This window comes from Scylla paramamosain, chromosome 7 (genome assembly GCF_035594125.1).
Source record: "Scylla paramamosain isolate STU-SP2022 chromosome 7, ASM3559412v1, whole genome shotgun sequence".
NCBI lineage: Eukaryota > Metazoa > Arthropoda > Malacostraca > Decapoda > Portunidae > Scylla > Scylla paramamosain.
In genome coordinates, this window is record NC_087157.1 from 9,942,501 (window position 1) to 9,966,656 (window position 24,156).

At 39.1% G+C, this 24,156-nt stretch overlaps 1 protein-coding gene and 1 long non-coding RNA gene across 4 annotated transcripts in view; one reads left to right on the forward strand and one right to left on the reverse strand.

Annotated features, from left to right (window-relative positions):
- The window catches only part of LOC135102048 (uncharacterized), a 5,531-nt gene extending 3,134 nt beyond the window's left edge, over positions 1–2,397 (forward strand). For both annotated transcript variants that reach the window (XR_010269507.1, XR_010269508.1), the window contains one exon: positions 1,019–2,397. This is a non-coding gene — a long non-coding RNA (uncharacterized LOC135102048). The remainder of the gene's footprint in view (positions 1–1,018) is intronic.
- A 7,307-nt stretch (positions 2,398–9,704) lies between these two features.
- The window catches only part of LOC135102045 (nonsense-mediated mRNA decay factor SMG5-like), a 30,634-nt gene continuing 16,182 nt past the window's right edge, over positions 9,705–24,156 (reverse strand). For both annotated transcript variants that reach the window (XM_064006700.1, XM_064006699.1), the window contains exons 11-18: positions 23,488–23,713; positions 23,152–23,342; positions 18,748–18,903; positions 18,155–18,425; positions 16,734–16,905; positions 16,173–16,327; positions 15,956–16,055; positions 9,705–10,262 (exon numbers count right to left, since the gene is read on the reverse strand). In XM_064006700.1, coding sequence (XP_063862770.1) covers positions 15,988–16,055; positions 16,173–16,327; positions 16,734–16,905; positions 18,155–18,425; positions 18,748–18,903; positions 23,152–23,342; positions 23,488–23,713 — 1,239 coding nt within the window. In that variant the 3' untranslated portion in view covers positions 9,705–10,262; positions 15,956–15,987. The remainder of the gene's footprint in view (positions 10,263–15,955; positions 16,056–16,172; positions 16,328–16,733; positions 16,906–18,154; positions 18,426–18,747; positions 18,904–23,151; positions 23,343–23,487; positions 23,714–24,156) is intronic.

Sequence of the window (24,156 nt, forward strand, 5' to 3'; positions counted from 1 at the left end):
ATGGAATGAGTCAGAAATAAAGATGTGTGAAAGAGAATGGGTTTTGTGAGAGACTTGGCAGAACAGGCAGAGATGGTATGGATATGTTGAAGATGTTAAGATCAAGTGTGAGAAGTGTGAACTTACAAGGTGGGCCATGTAAGAGATGGATAGATAATGTAAAGGAGATCTTAAATTTAAGGGAAGAGAACTGACATTAGTAGAATCATCATTAGTAGAATGATTGTGGGTGACAGTATCAAATGGAGAGCAGTTGTGAGTGCTTGAGGAATGAAACAATCATTAAAACTAAATTTTTCTCAACAGTCTTATGGAGAGGCCTACACAATAATTAGAAGTGCAAGATGTGTGAATTTTCTGCAGTTTGGTTTATAGATTTAGCTTTTTTCAAGAATCACACTAACATTTCTTAGAATTAAAGTTGCCATTTAAATAGGAGATTGACACGGGTACAAAAGGAAATTCTTTTATCATGACCACCACTTTAGTAACTTGGTATCAGCATATGTGGTACCAAGCACAGGTTGAATGTGTGGTATTTACATTAGGGGATGTGGACCTATGATGACACTAAGTACTCTAAAAGTACACATGCCTGAGAATAATTAGGAACCTTAAGTGAGTTGTCTGCATGGGTAGAGAGTAGGCTCAGGTGGGGTGGTTGGTTGTTGTGTTGGAGATCTTGTGTACAACTGAGGAATCATGAGTGTAAGTGTCTGGCCATGTTTGGTGCTTGTTTATAAACATTTGGGGCTAGGGTTTCAGATCCTACTTGAACCCAGATCCTTGCTAATTAACCCACTCTTTAAGGTGGGTTCTTAGATTTGAACTGATATTAAACACACATAACCACTTTATCATTAATTTGTTAGAATATCCATTAATTCCAACATACTCCCAAAGAAAATAATACATATATTAGATATATAGAAAATTATAAGGAAACTTTATATTAAATTAATCCAGCTTTGAATTTTAATTGCCACAACTCTGCGGAGTGTTTTACCACTTGTTGCAGGGGCTGTTGGTTGCAGACAGACCCCTGGAGCCAGACATCTTCAGCAGTTGTTGCATCTGCCAGACTTTCTTCAAGTGGATACAATCTGGCAAGTCGTAGTGCCTGAGGAATGTGTCCACTACCCTTACTAACCCATCCTGTCCCTTACGTAGGCTGGTGATTTTACGAAGTTTCCACCTTGACCACAGCCTGTCATCATGGATGAGGACAATGTCCCCAGCTTGTGGCCATATTGTGCCTTCTTTGGCAACTATGCATCTATGGGACTCCCTGAAAGATAAAAGATATTCTGAAACCCATCTTTTTCACAGATCATTTAACAATTTGATTGATGCTTCCCTTTATATTTTGTGTAGATCAGATAATGAATATTGATTAGAGAAGGATTTCAGTTCCCTGCCTCTTAATAACTATAAAGGGATTATGGTATTAAGTTCATTGACATTACTGCTTACATAAGTTAAGGATCTATCATTTATAATGAATCCTAAGATGATAGTGTGCAGTTCTTCAAATGTGACTAGGGCTCTGCTATGTACTTTTCTTAAACCAGCTTTTAATGTTCTGATTAACTTTTCCTGTATGGCACCAAACTGGGGGGGTGTAGAAAGAATGAACTTCCACTCAGTTAATTGATGTTAAATGGTTATTTACATAAGAGCTTTGCATAGGTAATTTCTTTGATATAACTGGCCACATTAACATAGGTTGTTGCATTTTCACTAAATATAATTTGTGGAAAACCTTGTCTACATTGAATATTCTGAAAGCACTTAAGAAGTTATTACTTGTTAAATCAGGTACCAATTCTAGATGGATGGCTTTGGTGGTTTTCTTACTCTGTAACCATTTTAGAGCTATTTGGCACAGGTGAGGAGAACAATGTGTGCCTTGGTGACTTGATTAGCCTTTCCTTACACCTTTAGGGTACCTGTAAAATCCACTCCTGTGACATTGAAGGATTCATTTATATTAGTTCTGAATTGTGGGAGAGGTGGTGCATCAACAGAGGAGTAGGGTTCATCTTCATATTTTTGCCATATTTTACATTTTCTCATCACTAGTTTTACTACTTGCCTCATTTTAGGGATCCATCATTTTTGTCTCATATGCTGCAATAAAGTTGGTGCTATAATAAAGATTTAATTAATGACTTCTTATTTGCAGCTTGATTATGTGGTGATGGCCAGGTAGCAAAATAGGATGTTAGGTTGACTCAGGCAAGTTAGCCACTTGTTGTTGATTATATCATTATCCAGGTATAACCTTAACTGGAGCATTATATTTGAGTGTGATGATCTGTCAGTCTTTTTCAAGAACAACGTGTATTCTTTAGAAAATTCTTCTCTGTATTAGTTTAATTAAAATTCTTGCTCTGCTTTATTAATTTCTTCCACCATTATTGTTGGGTCATTACTGATAGCCAAATCCTTTGAGCGAGGCTTTAGGTTAGTTTTGTAGCAAAGTATCCCCATGCTAATATTCTTAGGCATTTATAATATTTGCTGTACCTTTTCCATTTCATCAACTTAAATGGTTTTGTTTTATGACCATATTCATAATCACTTCTATTTCAGGAGCTTGAGCAATGTTAATTTGTCCTGGTCATTAATTTTTGTGGGGCAGCTATGAGGGTTCTTGCCACCACAGAGGACTAGCACAGCTCATCTGTGTATATACCTCAAGTTATGTGGTCCACTGAGTTATCTTTAGTCACCATATAATTTACCCTCAAGTCAAGAAAAAGTTAGTTTATTCCCCTTACTGTGTTGGCTACACATACAGGTAAAGTTTTCTTACTTTGTAACCATTTTAGAGCTATTTGGCTGTCACAACATAAGTTGATACTTCTTAAGTTACTCGTAATTATTCCTTTATAAGCCTCAGGGATGAAGATGGTTAGCCTAGCAGGTAGGAGGACAATAGTTAATTCCAATTTAGGGATAGTGAAGTTTTTGATGGGACAACTTTTCCTTTCCCTATTATTAAGTTTCCTTCCCCATTACTATACAGGTAGCCACAAGCTCCATAGCTACCATCACTGAAAATACATGTAAATTTGCTTCCTGTTGTGTTGTGGCTATCATAAGGATTTCTATTTCATTTTTTGTTTTAAATCCTCTGTTAAGTGTTTCCCACTGATCACAAAGCTCATCAGGTAAGATCTAATCCTGTGAGGTTTTATTTCCAAAGGCCTTGTAGGAACATCCTAGCTTTGATGGTTACAGGAAGCAACAAGCCTGGTGGGTCAAACAGTTTTGATTTGAGACCATATTAAGTAGAATCCTTTTTGTAATTATATCAGAATCTTTTAGTCACTGATCTTAAGTGTGTGTGTCTGCACCTGCACCTGGTTTCCAGCTTAAACCTAATACTTTCACTTGGTCTTGTTACTAGATATGACATGGTCTAGGTCAAGTTGATTTTGCAGTTTAGGGCTGTTTGTTACCCATTCTCTTAGATATAGGTGGACTTTATTAAATATTCTGTATTTGCCAGAATTGTTCTACTAGGTCCTTTTTATGATTATTTGTCACCTGTAGGTTATCTGTGTATAGTCCTTGTTTTGTTTTTAATAATATCCTGTTCTTGAATGTTAGTGTATCACAGCTTCTGGGATGAGAGATCTTTCTCATTAGTTTCCCTGAAAGTCTTTCCACTCTTGTCCACTTTTCTCCTTTAAATCATGTGCACTTCACATTTCTAGCTTGTATCTATGCTGCAGTTAACTCATGAAGGGATTATTTGTGATAATCTTAATAAAACCAGGCTGAGGAGAGTTTAGAATAGGTATAATAATAATAATGAGAAGGGGAGACAAAGAACACAAAGAAAAGTAGTTCCTGGAGGAAGAGACAGCCAATCAGGAGAGGTGACATCAAGCAGACCACACATGGAAGAGGCAGAAGTGATATGCAGGTTACTGAAGTCAGGAAAACTCCCTTTCTTGTTCTATCCAGCAGTAAGGTCAGACCTGCATGGTTACCTCCTGTTCCTAAAGCTACATTTTTTTTTTTTTATATATATATATAGGAGGGACACTGGACAAGGGCAACAAAAATCCAATAAAAAAAAAAATCCCCACTGAAATGCCAGTCCCATAAAAGGGTCAAAGCAGTTGTCAAAAATTGATGAATAAGTGTCTTGAAACCTCCCTCTTGAAGGAATTCAAGTTATAGGAAGGTGGAAATACAGAAGCAGGCAGGGAGCTCCAGAGTTTACCAGAGAAAGGAATGAATGATTGAGAATACTGGTTAGATATAGACAATTTGGTGTGTCAACAACCCCTCTGGCAGAACACAGTGAATGGTTACAGAAGTAGTGGATAGCAGTGATTGGCTGTGACATGCCAGACAGACAAGGATGAGTTAATGGATATGGGGTGGTGATGAGCCCTCTTCCTCCCCTAATGTTCATCTAGTGGCTACTATCAGCAGCTATAATGACAGCCATAATGAGAGAGTGGCTATCATCAGCGACCTTAACGACAGAGTGGTTATCGTCAATGGCCATAACGAGTGGCTACCATCAGCTGCCATGACAACAGAGTGGCTGTCATCAGTGGCCATAGCCCAGACTGTCAGTGACTTCCTCAGAGTGGCCTTCAGTAGTGGCAGCAGTGAGAGGAAGTAGGGGGAAGTTAGCCACTTAACCCTGTCTGCTAGGGTGACGCCCACCACCTTATTGGACATCACCAGAGTGTGTTGCAGCATCCAAACCTCTCTCACCATCTACCAGCCTACAGCTAAACACTCCCAGGTTTGTCCTTGTTTCCCCTTTAGGTTAGTTAGGGCTTGATTCCCCCCTTTCCTGGTCACCATCTGGAGTGGGAAGACTTCAGTAGGGTTGCCCCTTGGCCTGAGGTTAGGACTTTCTGCAGCAATCAAGGCACTTACAGTCAGTGAACACTGATCTTGTGTTGTGGCGGCACAAGCTCCCTGGAGAGTCTTTTACGTAAGGCATCCCTGAAAGCATGAGAAAATGGGCTGGTACAAATTAACTTATTGTCATCTCAAGTACATGTTTCCTCCTCACTCATGCCCATAGCAACAATGACTAGCATTAATTACAAGAGTCAGTATTCATTGTCTCTAGTGATGTGCAATCAGCTTTTTTCTTGGGTTGAAACACATTTTGCTCTATTCATTTTGTGGTGTTTATAGAGATGAGTGCAAGGCAGATGACGTCATTCAATCATAGATCTTTGCATGTAGGGTTTGAATGGTGTCAATGTAGCAAAACCTGTGAATGAGAAAACACAAAACTTTCAGAGCCTCATACGAAAATTCGTCAAGGGAGGCAGTATGGAATGTATGGCAGTATGGCAGTATGACAATATGTCACCACAGCTATGGTGGTGACATCCCCACTGCTTCCTCCCAGCTGTGTTGCTATAAGAGTTGGATTAGAGTCCAACTGCCTTTGTAGAGAAGCTAGAAGCCATGGGGTAAAGAGAAAGGGATGTCATCACCATGGTTGTGAAAAGACAATTACTCACTGCCTCCCTTGACTAATTTCCATATGATGTTCTGAAAATTTAGTGTTTTTAAAATTCACACATTTTTGCTATATTGACACATTCAAGCCTGACATGTGAAGATCTGATTATGATGGAATGATATCACCATGACTTGGCTGCCTCACACTCGTCACTACAAACACCACAGCACGAACAGAACATAATGCGTTTCACCTCAAGAACAGAGCCAGTTTCTAAAGCTGAACTCTTTGCTCAAACCTTTGCTAAAAACTCTACCTTGAATGATTCAAGGCTTGTTCCCCACTTCTCCACCCTCTGACTTCTTCGTGCTACCCATTAAGATCCTATGCAGTGATGTTTTCCATGCCCTTCGCTGGCCTTAACCCTTGGAAAGCTTATGGACCTGATTGGGTCCCTCTTATTGTTCTCCAAAACTGTGCCTCTGTGCTTGCACTTGTCCAATCAGACTCTTCCAACATATTATATCAACATCTACCTTTCCTTCTTGCTGGAAGTTTGCCTACATTCAGCCTGTTCCTAAAATGGGTGACCATTCTAATCCCTCAAACTACCAACCTATTGCTTTAATTTCTGGCCTCTCTAAAGTCTTCTATCTATTCTCAACAGGAAGATTCTTAAACATCTATCACTTCACAATCTTCTGACTGCAGTGTGGGTTCTGTTGAGGCCACTCTACTGGTGATCTTCTGGCTTTCCTTATTGAGTCTTGGTCATCCTCTTTTAGCAATTTTGATGAAACTTTTGCTGTTGGCTTAGCCATATCAAAAGCTTTTGATGGAGTCTTGCAGAAAGCTTTGATTTCCAAACTACTCTCCTACTGCTTCTATCCTTCTCTCTCTAACTTCATCACAAGTTTCCTGTCTGAGTGTTCTATTGCTGCTGTGGTAGGTAGTCACTTCTCCTAAATCCATTAACAATGGTGTTCCTCAGGGTTCTGTCTTGTCACCCACTCTTTTCTGATTATTCATCAATGATCTTCTTAACCAAACTTCTTGTTCTATCCACTCCTACACTGATAATACCACCCTGCACTTTTTCACATCTTTTTATAGACATGTAACTCTTCAGAAAGCAAACATTTCACCCAGGGAAGCCACAGAATGCCTGACTTCTGATCTCTCTAAAATTTTTGATTGGGGCAGAGCAAACTTAGTATTGTTTGATGCCTCAAAAAAACTCAATTCCTCCATCTATCAACTTGACACAATCTTCCAGATAACTATCCCCTCTTTTTCAATGACACTCAACTCTTCCCCTCTTCTACACTGAACATCCTGATCTAAACTGGAAAGGAAACTTCACATCTCATCTCTAGTTAAAACAGTTTCTATGAAATTAGGCATTCTGAGTCATCTCCACCAGTTTTTCTCACCCCCAGCTGCTGACTCTGTACAGGGGCCTTATCTGTTCATGTATGGATTGTGTTTCACATGGATAGGGGTGGATTCCACTCATACCGCTCATTTAGACAGGATGGAATCAAAAGTTTTTCATCTTATCAACTCTCCTCTAACTGACTGTCATCAGCCTCTTTTGCATCTCTTGCTATCTTCTACCACCATTTTTATGCCAACTGCTCCTCTGATCTTGCTAACTGCATGCCTCCCCCTTCTCGCAGCCTTGCTACACTAGGCTTTCTTCTTTCTCTCCCCTATTCTGTCCATCATTAATACAAGTTAACCAGTATTCTCAATCATTCATCCCTTTCTCTGGTAAACTCTGGAACTCCCAGCTTCTGTATTTCCTCCTCCTTATAACTTGAACTCTTTCAAGAGAGAGGTTTCAAGACACATCCTTTAATTTTTTATGACCACATTGGCTGTTTGGGGATTGGCACCTCAGTGAGCCTTTTTTTTTTCTTTCTCTTTTCTTTTCTCTTTATAATTTTTGTTACTCTTGGCCAGTGCCCCCCCTACATAAAAACTTTGTTTCACTCGATTACTTTTTAATTGCTGATTTAAACATTTACATATAAATATGTGGAATAAACAAAAATAAATAAATAAAAACCCAAAAACTCAGTGGGTTGTATTAATTTTTTTTTTCCAACCTTTACTGACAATGGTAACCTACTTAATATTGGCCATTGTTGCTATGGGTGTGAATAAGAGAGATGCCTTTAAGTCAATTTGCCCCATCCCAATTTTTATGCTTGTTGGGAGGCCTTAAGAAAGATGCACCCCCAAGCAGTGTGTGCCACCACAATGCAAGATCAGCATTCGTTGACTGTAGTGGCAGGAGTCTCTCTGGAAACATATCCTCCTAGCATGGCTTCTTGGTGTCTGCCTCTAGCCAGTGGACCACAGGACAAGATCCTTATCCTTCTGCTGTGCCTTTGAGTTTCTTCATTCCTGCATTCCATCCTCAGGCAGCAACACACTGTCAGGCTCCCTCCTGGCACAGTGAGAAAAGTAAGTGTCGCAGGGTTGGCGGTTCAGGGTATCGGCATTATTGTGCACCTTCCTTGGTTGATGCATGATGTGATAGTTATACTGCTCTAGCCAGCCCAACCACCAGATCAACTGACCTGTCCCTCTGGCTTCTTCAGCATCTTCAGCCAGTGGAGAGCGATGTGGTCAGTCCTGAGGGTGAACTCTGCCACATACAGGTAGGGGTAGAAGTGGGCAAGCTCTTCACTATGGCCAGTTACTCCTTCCTGGTGATGCAGTAGTTGCATTCTGGCTGACTGAACTTGGTGCTGTAATACACCATTGCACATTCCTGCATCTCCATGATTTGGGATAACATCACCCCAACACCCTCATCGCTGTCATTAATGTTGAGCAGATACAAGAGGCTTGAGTAGGGAAACTGCAGAGCTCCCTTTAGGTCCTCAAAGGTTCATTGGCACCCCTCGTCCCAGTTAAACTGTGTCCCCTTTCTTGTGAGCTGGGTGAGGGGCACAGCTCCTGTAGCAAAGCCCTTCACAAACCTCTGGTCATATGTGCAGAGGCCAAGAGAGCTTCTCACCTTTGCTAAACTGGTGGGCACAGGTCAGGCACCCAAGGCCATCACCTTCAATGGGTTGGTATAGACTCTGTCTATTCCCATGAAGTGGGCCAGGAAAGGCACCTCATGCTGGAAGAAAGTACACTTCTTGTGGTTGAACTGAGGTTTGCCTTCCACAGACAGCACAAAACTTCCTCTAGCCTCTCCAGTTCTTCCTCGAAGATGACCCCAACACCCAACACATCATTGAGGTTGATGAGGACTGTCTTTTACTGCAGCCCTTGAGCATTTTCTCCATCAGGTGCTTGAAATGGCCAGGGGTATTATAGAGGCCAAAGGGCATCACATTAAGGTGCCACAAACCCTGCCTGAAGGTGGTCTTTTTTGTCCTCCTTGGCCATCTCCACCTGGAGGTAACCAGACTTGGGGTCAAGCGTGGAAAACCACTGTACCCGTTATTGCATCAAGCGTATTGTCAATCCAGGGGAAGGGATAAAAGTCCTTGGCAGTTACATTATTTAAGGCCCGGTAGTCCATGCAAAATCGCACTGAGCCATCCATCTTCGTGACCAGGATCACCAGTGAAGACCATGGACTGTCAGACCTCTTTATTAGCTCCAGTGCAGCCATTTCACTGACCACATGCTGTATCTCCTCCCACTTGGCAGGCACTAAGCAATGGGGAGGCTGCTTAACTGGAGGACTGCCATTGATGGCAATAGTGTGCTGCACCAGTGATGTATGACCCAGATCCATGTCGCCCTGACTGAACACATCTGGGTACTGACTGAGGATATCTTATCATCCTTAGCTGCACCTCCATCAAGTGAGTGCACTCCTCTTTGTCTTCCAAGTGGTCGGGCAGCCTATTCACATATGCCCTTACAGTCCTATCATTGGTGGTGTTGCCATGCCCATCAGTCTAGGTGGTAGCCTTGTCCCTTGGCTGCCCTTCTACCTCATCACTGTCTGCCAATGGTTCTCCCTGAACACTCACAGTGGCACCTACTTCTGCATTCTCTCTCATCAGCATGCACTGGACCGCACACTTCAGCTTGGTGCTGTTTACCTACTCAGTTGGACCAAGGGCACCTTTTCACTGTGTACCATTAACATCCTCCACATTTTCTTAAGAAATGTCCAATATATCATTACACTAACTGCGCTTGCTGCCTTCCAGTCAGTGTCGAAGCTGGCACATTGTACTCCCTAGTTGTGTTCAGTAGATAAACAATATACTTTTCACAACTTTATTTGAATAAAACTCAAACAGTTCCAGTTTGCACATAAACAAAATTTAAAGTGTTTCAGGGAGAAAAAATTATAATTAAGTATGAAAACAAAGTTATTAGAAATTCAGCAGTGACTAAAAATCCTGAAGTAACTAAATGTATCACAGAACATTCTAAGTACCAATCAAGGTAACTCAAAATGGTACATACCAGGTTTGCAGCAAAAATACCTATATATAATAATCAAATCCCTCTTATCATTCTGCTTAACAAAGCCAATGTGAACTGCAGATTTATATGCTGCACCATAAAATCTGTAAGAAACTTAGATGGCAATGATTGTTTGGAACTTATTGAAGGGATTATCAGAATACTGATTCAGAATGTTGCATTCTGTTCAAACCCCTAGATCTTAGGCTCTTCATGTGCCTATTTTGGTGTTACTGTCCATGATGTAGGACAAGTATTACCACAGGTTTGACTGATGGCGCCACAGGTCAGCAGTGAGCCACGGACCTGTTCAGAGCTGGATTGATGCTCAGGGACAGCTGGTTTCATAGACCTGGGAAAAGTAACACATTAAAATGCATTACATATAAGAGGTAGGAAAGAATTCAGGAATGTTCTGCAGATCAGGAAGATGAAAAAGGAAAGAGGACACTCATTCATTCTTGATGTATATGTGTAACTGTAATAATTAGTAGAGATGTATCAGATATCTGAATTCAGAGTTCTGCAGATGCATATATGTATGTGGATTTCATATACAGTGGTACCTCAGTATACATCTGCTTGAAATAACTCCAACTTGGTTTATGTCCTGTTTGGACGCAAAAAAAAATTGCTTGGTATATGACCTTTGTTTGGAATACAACTTGCATGCTAGAACTTTTATGGGTCAAAATAAGTCATAAGCTACCCTTGTTTACCTCTCTTGAGACAAAGTCACAACTGTCCACACCCATTGCTACCATTTAGTGAATAACCTGTGCTACAACTGAATTTTCACATGATTGTGTTTTTATGTAAATTTTTAGTTTTTGTATTTCATGTAAATTTTTAGTAAATTCATTAACCATGAATTCTAAGAAAGTTAATGACTCTCCTTCCAAACAATAACATCTCTTCCCTTCTCAACACCATCCTAGTAGACACTCAACTCTTCTCAGCAAAGTGTGGTTAAATTTTCATTTATTTCATCTAACTTCTTTTGTATTTACAATATTTGACGGCATATAAGACAGCATATCAGGCGCGCGGTGCAACAACAACGTAACCGAGAAATGGAAGTTTCGAGAAAAATGCACTCAAAGTTAAACACTGATTGCGCACAATAGGATACCCTTAAATAAGTAAGTATTATACATCATTTGAAAGGTCTTGGGTAGTTCTGTTTGGGGATGTAGGTTTCGAAGTGATAGGTGACGATTTTGGGTGGATGACTTACGCGTTAATTAACGCGTATACCGTAGGTAATAATTTTTTTTCCCGATATTGTTTTCATTTGTTAATAATGTGTTAGAGCCTATTACACATAGTATTAGGTGAAAGTTTCATGAAGATTGGTACATAAATAAATTTTTTATGAATTTTTTTCCGAGCGTAAAAAATAAAACTTACTCATTACCGGCTCATTACCACTCGACTTTGAGCCTTAGTACAGGTGCTTAGATGGTCGAATATGACTTGGCCGACATCACCACGAGACTTTTACACCCTTCTACCACACGGAGCAGGCAAAAACACGAAATCTCAAATTTCACGGTTACGTCGTTGTTGCACCGCGCGCCTGATATAAGATGCACCTTTTTTCATAAAAACGACAAAAATTCACTCTGCGTCTTATATGCAAATGTGAGGCCTCCTGTAGATTAAATTTTTAAAGTTCCTTCACCCACAGACCCGAAGATTTACACCACTGTATTATAGGCAAGGGTGCTATATCATATTTTCAACTATAATATTATGTAAAGAAATATTGAAAATGAAAACGCAGCCCTGTTCATTGATGTGCCAAGTGTGTGTTGCAGCTGGGCTGGATTCTTTGCCTCACCTCCATGATTAGGCGATGACCTCGATTTTATTACTGCAATCTTGTAAGATATCTTTACTATTGTGATTGCTTGCTTTTGTTTAGTTGTACTGCTAGCTTGATTTACAAGCTTTTATATATATATATATATATATATATATATATATATATATATATATATATATATATATATATATATATATATATATATATATATATATATATATATAATTTTTTGCTGAAATGGGAATGTGTTTTATGTCATCAAAGACGGTATGTATTTTAGTTTCAAGCAGTGTTTAAATTATTTTGTACAATCCCATAAATGTCCTGTTTAATATGCCAATAACAATGATTCTTTTTTTTTTTTATGGGTAGAGATTAATCATTTTCCCTTTATTTCTTATGGGAAAAATTTATTTGGTATGCGTTCTGTTTGGTACAAGTCCAAGGATCTGGAACGGATTAAGAATGCATACAAAGATACAAAAATTTATTTGGTATGCGTTCTGTTTGATACAAGTACAAGGATCTGGAATGGATTAAGAATGCGTACAGAGGTACCACTATATACATGTTTTGCAAATGTGGATATCAGCTTCCACCAAATAGATATGGATACAGATGCAGATGTGTTCAGGATTTTGGTATAAAATCACTATATAGCACCAATTATTGCCAGATGGCCACTGTGATAAATACTCAGTGCTACCAGTTCACATTTTTCAGTCTTATTTTAGTGTAATTACACAATATAAAGTAAAGGATGATGCACTGAAATATTTCTTGTGAACTTTAAGGAGTATGGTCTACATACAGACATGCATAATGTAAGCATATATTGTTTACACACACACACACACACACACACACACACACACACACACACACACCACAGAGTGGCAGTTGTGGCAGATGGACATGTCCATCATGGCTCCAGCTCCTACCATCACCTAGACCATAATGTACAGGGTTAGAGACTGCTCAGTCCCGTCTATTATAAGGGAGTGTGGGAGAAAAAACATTTGAGATGCCAATCCCAGAACAGAGTCCATAGCAGTAGTCGAAAATTGAAGGATAAGTGTCTTGAAAACTCCCTCTTCAAGGAATTCAAGTCATATGAAGGTGGAAATACAGAAGTAGGCAGGGAGTTCCAGAGTTTACCAGAGAAAGGGATGAATGATTGAGAATACTGGTTAACTCTTGCATTAGAGAGGTGGACAGAATAGGGGTGAAAGAAGGAAGTCTTGTGCAGTTAGCAAGATCAGAAGAGCAGTTAACATGAAAATAGTGGTAGAAGATAGCTAGAGATGCAACACTGCAGTTATGAGAGAAGCTGAAGACTGTCAATTAGAGGAGGGAAACTGATCAGATGAAAAGCTTTCGATTCACCCTGCCTAGAAAAGCGGTATGAGTGGAACCCCCCCAGACATGTGAAGCATGCTCCATATATGGACGGATAAAGCCCTTGTACAGAGTTAGCATCTGGAGGGGTGAGAAAAACTGGTGAAGATGTCTCAGAACGCCTAACTTCGTAGAAGCTGTTTTAGCTAGAGATAAGATGTGAAGTTTCCATTTCAGATTATAAGTAAAACACAGACCAATTATGTTCAGTGTAGAAGAGGGGGATAATTGAGTGTCAATGAAGAGGGGATAGTTGTCTGGAAGATTGTGTTGAGTTGACAGATGGAGGAATTAAGTTTTTGTGGCACTGAACAATACCAAGTTTGCTCTGCCCCAATCTCTAAGAAATTTTAGAAAGATCAGAAGTCAGACATTCTGTGGCTTCCCTGTGTGAAATGTTTACTTTCTGAAGGGCTGGATGTCTATGAAAAGATGTGGAAAAGTGCAGGGTGGTATCATCAGTGTAGGAGTGGATAAGACTTTTTTTTTTTTTAAAGTTTGGATTAGAAGGTCAGTGATGAATAATGTGAGTGGGTGACAGGACAAAATCCTGAGGAACACCACTGTTAATAGATTTAAAACAGTGACCATCTACCACAGCAGCAATAGAATGGTCAGAAAGGAAACTAGAGATGAAGTTACAGAAAGAAGGATAGAAGCTGTAGGAGGGTAGTTTGGAAATCAAAGCTTTGTGCCAGACTCTATCAAAAGCTTTTGATATGTCCAAGGCAACAGCAAAAGTTTCACCAAAATCTCTAAAAGAGGATGACCAAGATTCAGTAAGGAAAGCCAGAAGATCACCAGTAGAGTGGCCTTGATGGAACCCATACTGGCGATCAGATAGAAGGTTGTGAAGTGATAGGTGTTTAAGAATCTTCCTGCTGAGGATAGATTAAAAAAACTTGAGATATGCAGGAAATTAAAGCAATAGGACAGTAGTTTGATGGATTAGAATGGTTACCCTTTTTAAGAACAGGCTTAATGTAGGCAAACTTCCAGCAAGAAGGATAGGTAGATGTTGACAGACAGAGTTGAAAGAGTTTGACTAGGCAAGGTGCAAGCACAGAGGCACAGTTTCGGAAAACAATAGGAGGGACCCCATCAGGTCCATAAGCCTTCTGAGGGTTAAGGCCAGCGAGGGCATGGAAAACATCACTGCGAAGAATTTTAAATAGGTATCATGAAGTAGTCAGAGGATGGAGGAAAGGAAGGAACAAGCCCTGAATCGTCCAAGGTAGAGCTTTTAGCAAAGGTTTGAGCAGAGTCCAGCTTCAGAGATAGATGTGAAAGCAGTGGTGCCATCTAGTTGAAATAAAGGAGGGAGAGAAGAAGCAAATTTATTGGAGATATTTTTGGCTAGATGCCAGAAGTCATGAGGGGAGTTAGATCTTGAAAGATTTTGACACTTTCTATTAATGAAGGGGTTTTAAAAATAAAAGGTAATTTTAGCAGTAAACATGCATTAATTAATTTTTTTAAATTTTGAAGCTCTGTACTACGTAGCTTGTAATGTGTAAAATGTATCTGCCACATATGGATGCAGATGTTAAAAACAATGCAGATGTTCCACGGATGTGGACGTCCAATATATCTCTAATACATAGCCCCTGCTAATCGTCATGGATTGTGTTCCTGTAAAGTACTGTGGTTCAAGTTAACATATAAAGGAGATTAGTCTGTATCTGGTCAAACCAACTAATGAGGGCAGACATGCAAAAGGTGTTGGGTGTATTATGGTGCAACAGGAGGGTAAGCCAGTTTTGTTGTTGGACCTTGAGAAGAGATCCATAGACATACATCCATGTACTACATACACGCTATAGCCTAGAAGCAGAGATATGATTTCAATTTAGGAATGTTTGCAGCTGTAGATGTGATTCTCTGAGTGAAGTGTGTGAGGGGGCTATGAAAGGTGTATGTCATGGAATCACTTGCAAAGTTATGAAAAGGAGAAATGTGTCTGTGGATATAAAGAGAGGTTTAAAGAATAATATTTTCTACCAATATTGACTTTTGGATCAGAGATGTGGGAATGGAATAAAGTAGAGTAGTCAAGAGTGTATGCAGAGACTTAGGAATGGAATAAAGTAGAGTAGTCAAGAGTGTATGCTGCAGAAATTAGTTACCTGAGTGGGAATGTGAAGTGACAAGATAGGAGAGTGAGAGCAATGAAAGGATGCAAGAGAGATATGTTATGAATCCCTGTACACATAAAATGAAATGAAGAATGGTGGAATGGATGACAAGAAATACACAAAGATAGTTTGGTTATATTGAGAGAGTGAAGAGTATGTAAAGAAAATGTATGTGTATGAAACTCAAGATAGCTGGTTACTAAGAAGGTGGAATGATAAGGTTAAGTACATGTGTGAAGTTCCTTGCAGGGAAAGAATACTTAAACGACCAAGAAGGGAGTGTTTAGATAGGCAAAGGTAGAGACTTTTCTGCTGTGGCTACCTCTTTGAGGGCCACTCAGTGCAAGCAAACACCAAAGTGACAGACTATGAATTAGAAGACCTTTACTGACATTTGCAAATCATCACTACTGTAATAGCCTCCATTCCTATTCAACCTTCCTTTATTGTTATTTATTTATTTTTTTTTTAGAAGTGTAAAGTTTTGCTTCCCCTTTTCTTGAAAAGCACCTTTCTGTATTGGAAAGAATATGCTGTTCACATAGTTTAAATTATTCAAAATTTTAGAACCTATCATAGAAGCATTTCACCTAAAGATAATATCCTTAGATGTGAATATCATAAAATTAAGTTAAACATCACTGGAAAAACTGGGAGTTAGGAAAAATTAACTAGTGTGCTTACTTGTCAACTTTTGGTTTTCCACTGCTTTGCCTTCAGCTGTGTCCTTTTGTTGAAGTTTGCCATTTGCTCATGAACTCTTCAATGTGCTCCAGTACTGCCCCTGGTAATTTGCAACAGAATTGTGAGCAAATATTGTTAAATATTTTGTAAAATACTTATGATTTTCTTCCAAAACTTATACTGGTTTACAAAGTATAACACATTTGTACACACACACCTGCAGCTTGAGTGAGGCCAGAGTGGGAGAAGGTGGCACTACTAAGGTGTTTCTCCCCAGTCAGAAGAGTCACAGTGGCTGTCTTAACATTGTTAGAATTCTGCTGTACTTGTGCACTGAGATAATTGCAGCATTCCACAATCTGGTACCACTCCCTGAAAAAAAAAAAAAAAAAAAAAAAAAAAAAAAAAAAAAAAAATATATATATATATATATATATATATATATATATATATATATATATATATATATATATATATATATATATATATATATATATATATATATATATATATATATATATATAAGTTTGCTCATATTTAACACAGTAGTGTTATAGATTAAAGAGCCACAAGAAATAAAGGATATAATAAATAAGAAAGCAATAACACCAAAGGCTATAGACCGACACAGATTCACATCTCCCACTGAACCAATCATCTATTCTCATTATATAACAAGAAATACAAACTCTTCATGTCTCAGCAGTATTGGCAAGTACTGGATAAATAGAATATTCTAGAGATACCTCTGTTGCACACAGAACTTCTTGTAACTTACCAAGCTTCCTTATCCTTCCGTTTTGGATATTTTATAAGCGGGAGGTGAGTACGCTCGTGTGGCCGCTGAGATCTGATAAAGCGTGACCCATGGCGAAACTTGATTTCTAGCCATCGGATGGCATTGCGGGCACCCAAACTATCTCTTTTTTGTTGATCTAGCAGACCAATAACTGGAAAAAAGTTCCAGTAATAAAAGGAAAACATCAATAAGACAATGAGCAAGGGATGATGGTTATGGAAAGTATGGATAAAAGTCTCATTAAAGTAATGTAAATATAAGATGGTTTTTCATTTAAATTCCTAGTGTGTGTAGGTGTAGTTGTCTCATCTTGGCTATTTGACTTTAAAGTATTCTTCACTCCACTAGAGAACTGTTACTTGGAGTAAACATGTAACAATGCATACAGGTACAGAATACATATACACTACAAGTAAAATGAACAAACTCAACTAAAATTGCACATACATAGAGGATAAGAAAAAATGTAGATAATGGTTATGTGGATGTGAGGGTTGCCCCTTTGTTCTTCTGAAATAGGGTAACCTACAAAAGTAATTTATCCTTCAAAATATTTACTCATTTTTTATATAAAAGTTGAAAAATTCCCCAAGGAACTTATGTGATGGAAGTCTACTGGACAGTAGTCTACCACATATGAAGAGGACAGCTGGTAAACATAGTGAAATAAACGTGACCACAGCAAGCCTAGATAACAGGGATTCATACTTTGGTTATAGTACTCAATAGCTTCAAACAGCCAGCAGTTTTCATACCATCTCTGATCTCACCACAGCTACCCATATCCAGGTTCACCCTGAATAGAATGCTGATATTTTCATCATCATCCGACTAATAAGCTTCAGAAATGCCCAAACAATCTAAGAATTTATGACAAATGGGAGAAACAGACACACACATCACTGAAGGCTTAAAAAAAAAAAAAAAAAAAAAAAAAAAAAAAAAAAAAAAAAAAAAAAAAATCAGACGGCTCTGAATACTTTTCACAATTGGCTTTAACCATGGATGAACTAAGTTTGGTATCAGTCACCACTCATCAGCAGAAACTCAGCTGCCTCTAAGAAGCAAAGCAATGCTGCCTGGCTTGTGAATCTCCCACCATTTTTTAAATTTGGAAAAACAGACGGGGATGAAAGGATTCCTAGCCTGGCATTACTCTTGGGCTGAATACAAAATAAAAAAACAGTATGAAAAGATGGCACAATGTATAGTAATGGACACCAATCCTCCTTAGAAGTGAGCAGCCCACATTTGTCTCTTCACTATATCTGCCATTCATTATGGCTGTTAATCTACTATAATTTCAACTTAATTATAAGGCAAGTTTATAATGCATCAGCAGCATATGAACAAATTATCAACAAACTTAAAGTTCTGATTTTCATAGCCATTTTACATACCTGCTTGTGGTATAATGATCATATGAGTAGGTTTTGACAGCAATAACTGTATGGCTTGGAGGTGATTGATAAGTACAGAGGCATCAGGAACTAAATAGAGACCAAGTGTCACTCTCCTTGTCCTCTCTTCCAAGCTGCGAACCTCATGTTGCAACCACTGAGCTGTGAGAGACTGCATGCCTGCCAGGCGTCGTGAATCTCTCTTGGATGGTGGAACTGACAGCAGGTCTTCTTCAGTTGGTGATGACGATAATTCTTGACTTGTGATTCCCTTTAAACAAGGTATTTCAACACTGTATAAGAATCTAATATTGACTGTTGAATGTTAAGCTTACAAAGCAAACTTCAGCCTGTGAAATTAATAATACGAACATCTTACAAATGAAGCTGGCAGCAAAGTGATTTTGCAAAAGTTGTACATTTTCATGTCCTTATAAGTGTGATGAAAGTGAATTGCAATTGGAATAGAATCAGCAAGTGTTGATGTATTAAATGCTGACTTGCTGTATGTGTCTATCCTGAAGTGAGAAAGGTTTCCATTTCTTTAACATTACCTTTGCCATTTCTAATAAAGTATGATAATGATTTCTTACCAAATCATTTTTTTTGTTCTTGTCCTTTTCTTCACAAACAACATGGTCAAGTGAGAAGTTATGCAGTCCAGATTCAGCATCCCACCACAGTGGGGTATCTTTCCTCATGCTCACTTCACGTCCAAAGTCACTCAGGCGGCGGGTACGAAGCAAGATCTATTCAGTGAAAAAAAGTTACATAAGTATTACTGAAACATAATAAGGTTGTAGACAGCTATCATCAAGTGGGAATTATCTCAGAGAAAACAAATAATATTAAGGACTAATATTTTCTCTTTTTTAACTTTACTTGCTTAAATTATTTCTCATCTTTTGGAAGACACACACACACACACACACACACACACACACACACACACACACACACACACACACACACACACACACACACACTGCAGTGTAGTGATTAGCATGTTAAGTTCAAAACTGGAGAGACCTGGGTTTGAGTTCTGAGTGATGAGGCAGATGGTCAAACCTCTATGACTTGAACTCTTTCAAGAAGGCAAGAGGAAGGTTTCAAGACATTTATCCTCTGCTATTTGATCATTCTATTTGGCACTGCTCTGGAAGCTGGCTACATATTTAAGTGGGTTTTTTTTTTATTCAAATTTTTACTACTCTTGGACAGTGGCCCTCTTAAAAATTTTTTTTAGCAGCAATTAGGTACAAAATGTATGCTGAGGGGTTGTGACCTTGCTGATTTGGTATGTGTGGTGTCAGTCTTACTCAAGTATCAGTCACTATGAGCTCTGAGCTCTTTCTGTAGAGGAACAAGCAGATGACTATGGGCAAATATCACACACACACACAAAGGGCAGGTTTGATGGCCTTCACTGCCTAATAGTACCACACATAAGAAGACCAAGATGGGTAGTCTCCCACATCTGCTAGGCTTATTTATATCTCTTTGCTAGATGAATAGTTAATACAGCATGAAAGAACACAAGCCCAAAATGTCTCCATCTGGCTATGGATTTGAACCCAGGTCCTCTTGGTTAAAGGTATGCTAACCACTAAATCACCATGCTCAGGGTGTAGTACAGATAATTTTTGGCCTCTTGTATGTGCATAAACCCATACCTAAAAAAACATCTCGCAAGATCTTTTTTTCTCTTTTTAATAATCAATTTATTGTTATATTTGTTGAAAGACACTGAAGGACTGATGGGAATATTTGTGAACTGGACTGATAACCTGAAAGTAAGAGAAATTAAAATAGTAGAGGTTTGAAGAGTAGAAGTACTGTGGAAGTGATATAGAGTAATTTTTGCATATGAAAGGTATACCAGCTCTGCTGTTGAGCTGTGATGGAATTAGGAATGCATATGCAACTGACCAGTGTGCATGGGTGGTCAGTGAAAATTTGTTCTCTGTTCCTGCAGAAGACTAGGAGCTAAAATGGATCCTAATTTAGTCTTGAGGAAAGTGTATGTATTTGTGGGCATACCTAAGCCTCAGAGTCCCCTCTGGGGAGGGGACCATAAATGTCCCCAGGTCAGACTGCTCTTCTGGTATCAACCCAACGTGTCTTGAAACCCCCCTCAACTTTTTCTTCGTTAAATTCTGCAACATCGTCTTAGATCTAATTTTCAATCTAGAGAACACCATCTCTCCTCTATTAAACCTCATCTTTTCCTTACTGAATTACAGGTGTCTGAGGCAACTGACAGTAGCCTCTTTACGTTCCCTCCTATGTTCTCTATCTTCATTCTCAATCCAAACCTGGATGTTGCATCTATATAGGTATGCAACGACTCAACCTGCTCTTGTGCCCATGTTCTTGAATCTTCTGAGTTTTCCACCATCTGGCTATGACTACAGATTCATTCTCAAGCTATATTTATCTGTGCTTTATACCTCTCACCTAACTCTGATTATAAGAAATTCTTTAACTACCTAACTTCCAAGGTGGAGCACATTACGACTCTTCCCTTTTGCGGAGATCTCCATTCTTTGAGACTTCAGTGTTCACCACCAGCTTTGGCTTTCCTCTCCCTTCACTGATCATCCAGGTGAAGTATCCTTTAACTTTGCTATCCTCCACAACCTAGAGCAACTGGTGCAACACCTTACTCATATTCCTGACCATCTTGACTCCCAACATTCTTGACCTTTACCTAACCTCTAATCTTTGTTTATGCTGTTACCTTATCTTCTCCATTAGGCTTCTCCAATCACAATCTCATATCTGCATCTTGTCCTATAGCCCCAATCCCTCCTCAGGATCCCCCACAGTGGAGGTGCCTGTTCTCATGCTATACATGACAGAGAGGTGGTCCACAAAAGGTACTTGAGCCTTCCATCACCTGAATTTCATGCACTTTATATTTCTGCCTGGAATTATGCCAAGTCTGTTCTCAACTAGCCAAAAATTCCTTCATTAATAGAAAGTGTCAAATCTTTCAAGATCTAAGTCCCCTCGTGACTTGGCATCTAGCCAAAAAAACATCTCCAATCTCCTATTGCTTCTTCATCTTTCCCACCTTTATTTCAACCTGATGGCACCACTACACTCTCACCTATTTCTAAAGCTGAACTCTTCGCTCAAACTTTAGCCAAAAGCTCTACCTTGGATGAATCAGGACTTCTTCCTCCCTCTCCTCCACCCTCTGACTAATACATGCTACCCATTAAGATCCTTCACAATGATGTTTTCCATGCCCTTGCTGGCCTAAACCCTCAGAAGGCTTATGAACCTGATGGGGCCCCTCCTATTGTTCTCCGAAACTGTGCCTCCGTGCTTGCACCTTGCCTAGTCAAACTCTTTCAACTTTATCAACATCTACCTTTCCTTCTTGCTGGAAGTTTGCCTACATTCTGCCTGTTCCTAAAAAGGGTGACCATTCTAATCCCTCAAACTACTGTCCTATTGTTTTAATTTCCTGCCTATCTAAAGTTTTTGAATCTATCTTCAACAGGAAGATTCTTAAACATCTATCACTTCACAACCTTCTATCTGATCACTAGTATGGGTTTGGTCAAGGCTGCTTACTGGTGATCTTCTGGCTTTCCTTACTGAGTCTTGGTCATCCTCTTTTAGAGATTTTGGTAAAACTTTTGCTGTTGCCTTAGACATATCAAAAGCTTTTGATAAAGTCTGGCAAAAAGCTTTGATTTCCAAACTAACCCTCCTATGGCTTCTATCCTTTTCTCTGTATCTTCATCTAAAGTTTTCTTTTCAACCATTTTATTGCAGCTGTGTTAGACAGTCACTGTTCTTCTCCTAAATCTATTAACAGTGGTGTTCCTCAGGATTCTGTCCTGTCACCCTCTTTTTTTCTATTATTCATCAATGATCTAAACCAAACTTCTTGTCCTATCCACTCCTATGTTGATGATACCACCCTACACTTTTCCATGTCTTTTCACTGACATCCAAGCCTTCAGGAAGTAAACAGTTCATGCAGGGAAGTCACAGACCACCTGACTTCTGATCTCTCTAAAATTTCTGATTAGGGCAGAGCAAACTTAATATTGCTCAATGCCTCAAAACCTCAATTCCTCCATCTATCAATTCCACGCAACTTTCCAAATAACTATCCCTTCTTCAATGACATTCAACTCTTCCCCTCTTCTACACTGAACATCCTTATAATCTAAACTGGGAACCACATCTCATCTCTAGCTAAAACAGTTTCTATGAAGTTAGGTGTTCTGAGTCATCTCTACCAGTTTTTCTAATCCCTCGCAGCTGCTAACTCTGTAAAGGGGCCTTATCCATCCATGTATGGAGTATGCTTCATATGGGGGGATTCCACTCATACCATTCTAAATTTTAGACGGGTTGGAATCAAAAGCTTTTTGTCTTATCAATGTCTTTAACTGACCGTCTTCAGCCTCTTTCTCATTGCTGCAGTGTTGCATCTCTTGCTATCTTCTACCATTATCTCCATGCCAGCTGCTCTTCTTATCTTGCTAACTGCATGCCTTCCTCCTCCCATGGCCTTGCTGCAGAAATCTTTCTTCTTTCTCTCATCCTCTATTCTGTCCACCTCTCTAATGCAAGAGTTAACCAGTATTCTCAATCATTCATCCCTTTCTCTGGTAAACTCTGTAACTCCCTGCCTACTTCTGTATTTCCAATTGCTATGACTTGAACTCTTTCAGGAAGGTTACGAGACACTTATCCTGTATATCAGACTAACGATTTTGACTCTGTACAGGGACCAGCATCTCAGTGGGCCTCTTTTTTTTTTTGTTGCAATTTATGTTGACTAGTGTCCCTAAAAAAAAAATCTCAGCCACTCCTTTGTTAGAACATCAGCCTCAAATAAATATATTCTGGGTTCTCTGTAAGATTTACAAACTTTTTAATATTCATATAAGTAGTGTGCAGAGGAGTCACCAAATCCCCAAGCCAATGCAATTTGAGTGTATAAATGAAATACAACAATAAAAACTTACTATTTCCATTGTTTTTAGATTAAGGGACTTGTGGGTGCCAGATATGAAAGTTGGGATGAGTGTGTGCAACATCAAATCTTCAGGCAAGGGTGTTTTCTTAAGGGCCTCTTCTAGTTTGCTGCGAGGACTCTCTAAAGATTGGTCCTTTTCTTGGAGAACTGCTATGACATCATTACGTACTCCAACTGAGTCTAGGAAACAAAAAAACAAATGAAAAATTGTTTATAGAGAGTTTACCTATTTATCTAATCACCTCATGCATACTTATAAAATCTCTTTCCAACAACTATGCCAAAAATTATATAACTCTTAATACAACAATACCAAACCACTTACTGTTTTTAAGCTGTTCTAAATCCACCCGCAACAAGTTCAGTAGTTTGGCTATTGCTGTCCATAAGGAATTAGCAGTTTTCACACAGAGCTGGATCACTTCTTCCTCCCTCTTCATCCAGTCACAGGCAACATACACTGCAGACAGCATCCCCTCCTTGCTGACAAGCTCCAGATGCTCACCTGCAGTTAATCCTTCCCATTCTTGGTCTGACTCTATTTTCACATCCTTTAAAGGAAAATCATGTTATTGCATAATGCTGTTTTTAAGGCACTGATCATGTAATACCATGAGCATATGCATGTTTGCATTTATATACAGGATGGAACTGAAAAATCTGATGATTTTTTATTTCTTACTTCAAGAATGGGGAGAGTAATGGGAGGGTGGTGGGGACTCAACTTGTCACTAGCTGCCATTTAAGTTGGCATGAAGGCATGGAATGCTATGCACTGCTTTTACAATAAAACATTTAAAAAAAATGACAATTCTGTTGTGCTCACACAGAGGATTCCATCATTATTACAATATTGGCCATCATGGTTGTGTGCCTTCTTGTAACATGATCACATCACAAATAGATAATTTCAGGAGAGTATCAGCAACAAAAAGAAAACTGCCAGAGGGATGAGATCCATATGAACTCTGGAGAGCATTAAACAAGTAAGGCA